Below are 11,191 nucleotides of genomic sequence, written 5' to 3' on the forward strand. Positions count from 1 at the left end.
TCTCTAAGATATTAGCAGCTCGGTTAAAATCTATTATGCCTACAGTCATAGATATTGCCCAGTCAGCTTTTATTCCTGGACGATCCATCTCAGACAACATATTGCTTGCTCAGGAGTTATTCCGTGGGTATGAGAGGGAAACTGGAACACCTAAATGTGCTTTAAAGATAGATCTTCATAAGGCTTTTGATTCTCTAAAATGGGACTTCATTTTGGCTATCTTAGTTCATTTTCAATTCCCTGACATTGTGATCAAGTGGATCAAAGCCTGCTTGTTTACAACCAAATTCTCTGTGAAGTTAAATGGCATCATTCATGGTTATTTTAGAGGGACAAAGGGCATCCGTCAAGGGGACCCCTTGTCACCTTATATTTTCGCTCTTTGCATGCAAGTTCTTTCTGGCCTTCTTAACAGGATTCCTCCCGGTTTTCGATACCACTGGCGTTGCAAAGAAATGGGTCTGACCCACCTGTTTTTTGCGGATGATGTTCTTTTTCTTAGTCATGGATCTCAAGAGTCTGTCATGCATATAATGAACTCCATTCATCAGTTTTCTTCTTGGAGTGGTTTAACTCCGAATATCCACAAAAGTAACAGCTATCTTTGCAATTGTGATAGCAACTTTATTACTTGGTTTGATACGCTGCTTATACCTCGAGGTAGCTTACCAGTTCATTTTCTTAGAGTTCCTTTAATCACAGCTCAGCTCTGTGTTAATGACTGCATTCCTCTCATCAATAAAATCACGGCCAGGCTTAACTCATGGACTTCGTTGCTGCTTTCTCTGGCTGGGAGAGCTTTACTTCTGAAGTCAGTTATTTGTGCTCTCCAAGCTTTTTGGAGTAATCACTTTCTCCTGCCAAGTTCAATCCATGCTAACATCCAATCCCTGTTAACCAGGTTCTTATGGCGTGGAAATATTAACCATAAGGGAGGTGTAAAGATTTCATGGCAAACTGTGTGCCTTCCCAGAGAAGAGGGAGGACTTGGCTTGCGAAATATGATTGAGTGGAATAAATCTCAAATCATCTGTCATTTGCTGAAGGTCATCACGAAATTAAAAACCCTGTGGGCTTCCTGGGTGAACAAAACAGTTCTCAAAGGCAAGAATTTTTGGACAACTAAAATCCCTTCAGATTGTTCGTGGATCTGGAAAAAAGTGCTTAAGCTTCGTTCGTTAGCTATGCGATTTGTCTCTTACAAAATTGGTAATGGCTCCTCCATCTCCATTTGGTTCGACCCTTGGTGGCAACATTCTTGTCTAGCTTCAACTGTGGTCTCTCCTATTATTTCCCAGACTGGTTTACATCACAGGGACAAGCTTGATGCTATTATTTGTAATGGGGTGTGGTTTCTCCCAACAGCCAACACTCGAAGTCACCATCTCGATCCATTGCTGGTATTGACAATATTATGTCTCCTTTCGGTATTGACATTCGAGGAGAGTCCTGGAACAGTTTCATCATCTCCCTTCTGCATCTCCCGGATAAGACTACGAGCATCTTGGCTCTCTGTTATGCACAAATATTTTGCTACCATATTTGGCGTGAGCGCAACGCTCGAGCCCATGACTTGGGTATTTTTGGTCTGAGAAAGCTTCTAACAGGAATCAAGAAGGATTTTGTTGCTAGACTTAATAGCTCAGCTTGGTTTACTAAGATGCTTGATGTTAGACCTGATCTTATTCACTGTATTAGCATGTAGTAGGTTTTCCCTTTTGTTTTCTTTCTCTCTCCAATCTTTTTATTCTTAGATTGGTTAGAGATAGTTCTCTCTATGGCTTGTCATAGAGCATAGGGTCGATCCCTTTGTGCCTTTTTTTGGTTCTGCTGATATATACATAATTTAGCAAAAAAAAAGTGTATGAATTTTAATTTTTAATTTAATTTTAATGTTATATTGAAAAGAGGGGTATCTGTGACTTGAAATTTTTATAAGGCAAAAAATGAGGGGGAAATTTTTAAAAGGGAATGAATTATTTGGTTAAGGGGGGGAAGGGGGAGGCGCGCTTCATAAATTTTTTAAAACAGACATATAATATCGGTTGGTCTAAAAAACCGATGTGTATCTTATAAAAAGACATCGGTTGAATAAAACCGATGTAAAAACACCTTTTACATCGGTGCCAACATCAACCGATATTTAAGAGGCGATGTTTATTCTACTTTTTCTAGTAGTGTGAAGCGATAGTGAATATAGAGGTTTAGAACTTGCCATGCTATCATAGGTTTATGTGTTATTGTTATGCATGATTCGTAGGTAATTTTAACCATCTTACTTACCCTATGTAATCCCGATAGATAACTTGCACAGTAAACCGTTATGTTTTCAATTCTTATAGACATATAAGGACTAAGAATAATTGGTATCTATTCAACTTCTATCTCTTTTGTGGATGCTTGGTAGTATGGTATTCGTACAATGAAAGTTGTCGTTTATCAGTTTCGTGTTATCTGATTAGAGACATCACCATTACATGCTAAGGTTAAGAATGAAAAGACTATTAAAGGAAGTATTTAATGAAGTTAGAATCCCATATTTGTCTCATATAAGTAATTCAACCTCAATTCTCTTAGTTAATGCTATTTAGTATAATCTCTTAGTTTAATCAAAACCCAACTTGTTATTTGTCTTAGCATTGAGCGATAACCATATGTTATTGTATAGGTGCATAAATTGAACTTAACCTAAACCAGTCTCTGTGGGAACGAATCTGATTTTTATCTTATACTACTTGTGAACGCATATACTTGCGTGAATTTTAGCGCGTGTTTTCGCCCTAACATGCAACTCACAAAAATAAAGTATCAAGAGGTTAAAAGATCAACTATAATAGTAACATCATGTCCTCGAGTTTTTAAGAAAAATTCGAACTATAACCCCAAAATAATCACTTGATATCTACTGAATATAATCACTTATCATCTTGGAATACTTTATCTAACATTTTATAATAAAAAACCACAGCATGCAATCTCTTACAAGTCAAGTATCAAGACATAAAATCAACAAGTATGGTCTCTACTTTGAGAATCACTTTTGAGTCAACATGCAAGTATTATATCCAACATGCAAGTGCTTAAATCAACATGCAATTACTAAAATCAACATGCAAGTACTAAAATTAAGATATTTTGAAGGAAAAATAGCATGCAAGGGTTTAGACTTAACAAAACAACATTTATAAAGAGCAAGATTTCAAAAATCAACATGCATGGTCCTTTTCATAAAAACTTCTCAAAATCAACACTTTACATCCGGCTCTTAAGAAATCATTGCCAAATGTTTATGAACAAAGAGTATGAATTGGTAAAATAGAAGTGTAACACCTCCCCAAGATCATATCTTGTTCATTCTATAAGCCACTATGGTTGCAACCTTAAGTTCATAAGAACCAAGGTCTCAACCTTGGCTTCTTAAATATGCATGCATAAAACTCACCTCAAAATGATGCTACTCCACTAAATGATGAAGTTCTTGGCTTGAATAACTTGAAAAGTGAAAGAAGATGAAGAAAAATGAAGAAAATGGCAAGAATGGGGGTGGGGATGGGTTTTGGCTGAGAGGGAGTAAAAAGAAGAGAGGGGAGGGTGTTTGAGTGGGTGTGTTGATGAAAATGAGGGCACTCACTTGGTTTTGTCTCTTTAATTTGACTAGAAAGGTAGTGGAATGAGGAATGTACAATAATGTCCTTCTTGCTAATAGTGAAAAAAATGCATGCAAGGTTAAAGAGGTAATTTTGCAAGTTAGTGGGGTTGGAATTGATAATACTAGCCTTAGACTCTCTTATAAGCTTAAATGCATGCAAGGGTATACTAGTAATTCAATTATTAATAAAAGTATGATTAAAAAGAATGAATTTTAGTAAATAAAATATAGCTTCATAAATCACAAAATTAATACCATAAATACTATGAAATTTTAGAAGTTTTATTAAAGTGTTTTCAAAAATTTTGAACAAGAATATATTTTAAAAGAATTTTTATAAGGTCAATACTTTATTAAACAAACCATAATAAATATTCTAAGCTAAATAAGAAAATGCAAATAATTTGATTCTAAGCCGAATAATAATCTATCGCTTAATCGCAACTACTACAACTCAAATATTATTTACTCGTGTAACGAAATTAGCTTGCGTACGCTAAATTATACGCTTAAATAACCTAGCGATATTCGGAATGCCATACAATGAAGAACATATATGAACACATTGGATTCATACAAAAATTTTATAGCACAAAACAGATTATTATATTAAATTCATATCAAATATTCACAGGCGTTACAACCTTCCTCCCTTGAAGGATTCTGCCCCCAGAATCTAAGCAAACAAATGAGAATACTTATCTAACATATCACTTTCTAATTCCCATGTCGACTCTTCAACCTTGGGATTCCTCCACAAAACTTTTACTAAAGGAACTACTCTATTCCTTAACACTTTATCATTTCTATCTAAAATGTTAACCGGCTGCTCGACATAAAACAAATCTGGCTAAATCTCTACTGATTCATTTTCTATGATACATTTGGCGTCGGAGTTGAACTTCTTAAGCAATAATATTTGAAAAATGTTGTGAATGTGCTGCATTTGAGGCGGTAAAGCCAACTCGTATGCCATTTTTCCAACTTTACCCAAAATCTCAAAAGGTCCGACAAATCTTTGACTCAACTTTCCTCTCTTTCCAAATCTAACTATCCCCTTCCAGGGCGACACTTTCAACAAAATGGTTTCTCTTATTTCATACTATACGTCCTTTCTGCGTGCATCATCATACTTTCTTCGTCTATCCTGAGCTGCTATTAATCAATTTCGAATCAAATCTACCGCTTCTTTCATTTGTTGAATCAGTTCAGGGCCAATTACCTGACGCTCTCCAATTTCATCCCAATAAAAAGGTGATCTACACTTCCTTCCATAAAGTGCTTCGGACGGGGGCATTCCAATAATGGCATGAAAGCTATTATTATACGAAAACTCTACCAAGGACAAATGTTCATCCCAAGTTCCTTTAAATTCCAAAGCACAAGATCTCAGCATGTTTTCTATGGTCTGAATCATGCTCTCACTTTGTTCATCTGTCTGTGGGTGATAGGAAGTGCTCATCTTCAGTCGAGTTCCCAAATATTCTTGGGATTGCTTCCAAAATCTGGAGTTAAAATGAGGGTCTCTATGTGACACAATAGATACTGGAACCCCATGACGAGTGGTAATTTCCTTTAGGTACAGATGAATCAGCTTATCCATTAAAAATCTCCCGTTGATCGGTAGGAAATGAGCCGACTTAGTCAATCGATCGATTATTACCCAAATAGCGTCGTGATTAGATTTTGTCCTTGGTAATCCAACTATGAAGTCCATCGCAATGTGCTCCCGCTTCCATTCAGGTATCTTTAAGGGTTGAATTAGTCCACTCAGTTTCTGATGTTCGGCTTTTACCCTTTAGCAAGTGTAACATCTACTAATCCATTATGCAATCTCCTTCCTCATGTTTGGCCACCAAAAGTTTTGTTTCAAAACTTGGTACATTTTTGTGCTTCCGGGGTGAATATAAAATTTTAAGTTGTGAGCATCCTTCAAAATCTCATTTTTCAATTCTTCCACATTCGGTATCCAAATCCTTGATAAGAATTCTAGAATTCCTTGATTGTCTTTTTGGGTGCAAATCTCTTCTCCGGTCAACTCATTCATCTTTGATTCATCACTTATTTTTGGCACTTCTTAATCTTTCCTAATAATTCTAGTTGAAAAGTCATTGTACAAATCATGTTCGTCGGTGCACTTGGGGCTCGAATCTCAATTCCCACCTTCTCAAATTCCTTTGATAACTCCTGGGCCATAGTCAACATATTTAATCTCTTCTTGTGACTTAACGCATCCGCTACTACGTTCACTTTCCCAGAATGATAATTGATCGTGCAATCGTAGTCCTTAATCAACTCCAACCATCTTTGTTGCCTCATGTTTAATTTCTTTTGAGTGAAAATATACTTCAGGCTCTTGTGATCCATATATATCTCGTATTTCTCTCCATATAGGTAATGTCTTCACAGCTTCAAAGCAAATACAATTACAGCCAGTTCCAAGTCATGTGTTGGGTACCTTTGCTCATGAGGCTTAAGTTGTCTTGACGCATAGGCTATCATCTTCCCGTGTTGTATTAAAACACAACCCAATCCTTTGTGTAATGCATCACTGAATATTACAAAGTCTCCTTGATCATCTGGCAAGGCTAGTATTGGAGCGATGACTAACTTCTACTTCAATTCTTGAAAACTCTTTTCACAACTCTTCGTCCATTCAAACTTCTCATTCTTCCGGGTCAATTTTGTCAATGTTACTGCAATCTTTGAGAAATCCTTCACAAATATTTGATAATATCCGGCCAATCCCATGACAAATCTATCTTTAGTCGGGGTCTTTGGCCTTTCATAATTCATTACAGCTTCTATCTTCGCGGGATCAACTCGAATACCTTCACTTCCGACGATATGCCCTAGAAATTGAACTTCTTGTAGCCAGAATTCACACTTCATAAACTTGGCATATAACTTCTCCTTTCTTAGAGTCTCCAAAGCTATTCTCAGATGTTCATCATGTTCTTCCTCGATCTTTGAGTATATTAGAATGTCATCGATGAACACAATGACAAACTTGTCCAAATACTACTGAATACTCGGTTCATCAGATCCATAAAAGCGGCTGGCGCATTTGTCAATTCGAGAAGTAAGCTGCTCCCTTAAGTTGATCAAATAAATCATCAATACGAGGTAAAGGGTACCTATTCTTAATTGTCAATTTGTTCAACTCTCTATAGTCGATGCATAGTCTCTTACTTCCATCTTTCTTTTTCACAAACAGAACTGGAGCACCCCACGGAGATACACTCAGCCTTATAACTCCTTTATCCAATAACTGTTGTAGTTTCTTGGCCAATTCCTTCATTTCTGCTTGTTCCATACGATAAGGTGCCTTCGATACAGGTTGCATGTCGGGCGCTAAGTCGATAGAAAACTCAATTTGACAGTCTGGCGGTAATCCAGGAAGTTCGTCCGGAAATACATTGGGAAATTCGCTAGCTATCGTGATACTTTCTATATTTGGCATTTCCTTAGATCTAATGATTACATGATCCAAATACCCTTCACATCCTTGTCTTAACAACTTCTTAGCTTGAATCATTGTCAAAAATGTTTAAACTTATTTCTGTCCTTTGAACTCTACTTTCTTTCCTTGAGGGGACTTAAGAATTACTTTTTTCTTCTTACAATCTATTTGAGCACCATGCTTTGCTACCCAATCCATTCCTAATATAACATCAAATTCTCCTACTCGAAAATGTATAAGGGAAGAATGGAAATTATAGCCTGAAATCTCTACTTTGCACCAGGGTCAAATACTTTTAAGAGATATGTGTTCTTGATTAGCCACAATAATAGATAGAGGTTCAACTAACAATTCAATTTCACAATTTAACTTGCCAACAAAAGATTCGGATATGAAAGATCTAGTGGCTCCGGAATCAAGTAACACTTTAGCATTGACGTTGTTGACAGAAAGCGTACCTGCCACAACTTCAGAACTCTAAACATCATCCTTGATATTCATGTTGAATGTCCGGGTCTGAGCAGGATAGGAAGGAGGAAACACTGGAGTTGCAGATTCAGAAGGTTGATTTGAAGGTAGTTGAAGAATTGGAACAGAAGATGTCATTGCTTGATTGTAAGGGGCGGCCGACAATTGCATCAACTTGTTATTTCCGGGGGTCTTGTAATCCCTCGACAAGTGTCCGGTCTTTCCATACTGAAAGCATGTAACAGGAGGCTTCGGGTTTCAGCACTCATTCACATATTAACCTTTCAAATTGCATTTGTAACAAACTATGTCAACCTTATTGCAGTTACCCATGTGCCTCTTGTGGCAGAATTTACACTCCTGATTTGTTGATTGCTGGGGTCTTTGTCCACTTGGCCCTTGAATCCTATTCTTCTGACTCTTATTATCACCCTTCTTAAAGCTTCAGGGTCCTCCTTGATTCTGATATCCAAACTTCTTGAAATTCCTTCCACTTAGGCTCCCTTGAGTCGATCTTTCTCCATTACTGCCGAACTTCCTTTTCTTACTCTCTTTCTCCTTCAAATTTTGATCACTTTCTCCTTCAATTACCATCATCTTCTGGACCACTTCAGCATATGTGGTCAATTCAAAGACATCCACTCTGCTTCGTAGACAAGGCTTCAATCCTTGTTGAAATCTCTTCGCTATTTTCTCATCCGTGTCCACATAATCTCCAACAAACCTAGCCAATTCAGTGAATTTCTTCTCGTACTCTCCTACAGTCATTCCTTCTTGCTTCAATTCAAAGAACTTCAATTCCATTTGAGTCTGCATATACCTCAGAAAATACTTGCCTAAAAAAATCTTCTTGAATCTATCCCAAGTGATAACTTCCTCTTCTTCTAAAGCACGGGCTGTTTCCCACCAATAGTTCACTTCATCTTTCAGGAAATAAGACACATAGTCGACCTTCTTTTCTTCACTTACGACCGCTAGCGTGAAAGCTTTCTCCATCTCTTTAAGCTAAGATTGGGCTTCTACAGGGTCTTGAGTTCCACAGAACTCTGGTGGTTTAACAACTTGAAATGATTTGAAAGCTGTAGGGATTGGTGGTGGTGGAGGTGGTTATTGTTGAAGTTGTTGCTGAAGGAGTTGTTGTTGTTGAGCAAGTGTAATAGATTGTTGGTGAAGTATTTGCATGAGTTGAGTCAAGTTGGGTGGTGGATCTTCATGATCCCCGGTATTGGTGTTGCAAGTTGTACGAGGAGGCATGATTCTAAATATAGACAAGAAAGGTTTATTCACGGTTAAATATTTGCAAACATAGGTTATAACAAAGGTAAATATCAAGTAATAAGGACTCATTCAAGGAATATTTTAGGGAAAGATTTGACATGATCAAGTTCTAAAGGAATCGACAAAATTTAAACAACAAGGTTCTATTTAAGCAAGTATATAGCATGGTAATGAGATGGCAATATTATGGAGATAGTCAAAGTACGAATTTAATATTAGTTTGAATGAAAAGTGCGAATAAAGTATGCACAGGAAATAAAGTGCAAATAAAGTGTTCCCGAAATAATCCTGGTACAAAGTAGAAATGGAAAACAAGGTACTAATCAACAACGATACTCGAAACAACTGGACTATATGATAGTCTAAGAGGATGGTGGTGGGGGAACAGGGGCACAGGGACGGCTAATCACTCGGCGGAGCTGGTCGGTAATGGCGATAAGAGTGATCTGACTCTCTCTCTCTCACGGTGGGGAATCATCAATGTCAATCGGTCCTCAGCCATCTGGATGATCTCCTCAAGCCTAGCTATCAGTCAGGGTCGGTCTGGCTCGTCATTCGAGTTCTCGCGGTACAACTGGTCCACCCTACGGCGAAGATTCGTGTTCTCGCCCTCCAGTCGATCAACCGTCCATACCATCTACTCGTAAAGAGGGAATGGCACGGTTGAAAGGAATTCGGGAGTCGGTGAGGATGATGCCTGCAAAACAGTTATATATATACGTGGTTATAAATAAAAGGGTTAGAAAACCTATAGATTCTAACGTCCCAAAACCCAAATGATCTAAGTTCATCCTATCCTCTAATTTCCTATCTTATATTCATTTATCTTATGTTGTTCAGTGACTCAAACCTGTGGCTCTGATACCAACCCTTGACGGACCCACACTACTAACTAGCAGAAATATGCATAATATTAATTAAACAGTAAAGTACTACGAAAGATAGAATATTAAGGCTACAACCCTTAACCACAATCCCCGAATACACAGGAATGAGTTTAAACAACATCTAACATCTTTATTATTACAGACCAAAAATATCTTAAGTCAAATTTCTACCAATTTTAAACCCAAAGCTTATAATCCTTAGGGAACAACTAGTTCCGTACCTGCTCCAACATCTGACGGTAGGCATACCCCAAGTCCCTAGAAGTCTTACGCGCGGTTTGCTTGAAACGAACCATCTTCGGGTTTCAATGAAGGGATAACATCAATAACAATATTGATGAGCAAAACGCTCAGCAAGTGAATAAAGTTAATAATAATACATTATATACTCATTAAAACGATAACATAAGATAAACGACAATAAGATATCTCAAACAAAAGATCAAATTTTTAGTAAGTGAATGGAATTGTAAATCACACAGCGCTATGAGAAATGAGGGGTGATCAGCCCACATCAAAGCTCTGAACCACATAACAAGTGATTCACAACCTTTGAGAATCCTCGGCACATACTGTCCATATAAAAACCATCAGGCTCCCTGCTATTGAGGTTTTAACAATGACTGACGCCTCAGTCTTATCAAAACATACCATCCAATTCATTTTAATCAATTCATTATAATTTAAAAAAGGTTCTTGATCAAGGACAAGATAACAAGGGTTGGTATTGTCAAAGTTCAAATGAAGGAAACGATACTAGTGTTTGGGTTTCCAAAGGAAATGATTCTAGGGTATTAAGTTTCACATGATTTATTAAGGAACTATTGTAGGGTATTCACATAGATATAAGGTAATATATGAGGAAAAGGAATTAATTCAAGTATGAAAGAAGTTAAGTAGATTCAAGACTTAATCATTGGGTGATGTCAGGGACTAATTAATCTTATTGAAACTGTAATCATGCATTCACAGGGTTTTTAACCACAAGCAACAGAATTATAGAGGTAAGTTGAGAGTTCACTTGCCTAGACTACGCTTACTAAGCTCTTGAATGGAATTATCTATGGGCTCCTTTCCTGGCCTCCTACTTGAACCTATAATAAATAGTATCCTCATTACAACTCTTGCTAACTACCCTTTCGCGTATACTATAAATACATATACATACACATATACACATATATATACTCTTAATATCTACCAATTACAAGTAATATATGCATCACATAACTCACATAACACATAGCAAAAAGTAGCATGACAATTTTATCACTTAATTAATAGTGCATATTTAGACTCTATTTACGACCTAAGTCACTTAAGCAATTAATCATATAACATATAATTATCATGACCAATACTCCTAATCCTCCTTTACAGACCCCAGCTCAACATAAATTTAGTAAGGCACACTGATACCTCAGTTCAAATGACTCACAAATGCAA

The 11,191-nt window shown here is 37.0% G+C and overlaps 1 protein-coding gene across 1 annotated transcript; it reads right to left on the bottom strand.

The window, feature by feature from the left end:
- Positions 1 to 8,024: 8,024 nt before the first annotated feature.
- On the bottom strand, positions 8,025 to 8,576 carry LOC141673927 (uncharacterized). The gene has a single exon (XM_074480654.1). It carries the CDS (start codon positions 8,574 to 8,576, stop codon positions 8,025 to 8,027), a length of 552 nt encoding a protein of 183 aa, XP_074336755.1.
- Between the last annotated feature and the right edge of the window lie 2,615 nt (positions 8,577 to 11,191).

This window comes from Apium graveolens, chromosome 7, assembly GCF_009905375.1.
Source record: "Apium graveolens cultivar Ventura chromosome 7, ASM990537v1, whole genome shotgun sequence".
NCBI classification, from domain to species: domain Eukaryota; kingdom Viridiplantae; phylum Streptophyta; class Magnoliopsida; order Apiales; family Apiaceae; genus Apium; species Apium graveolens.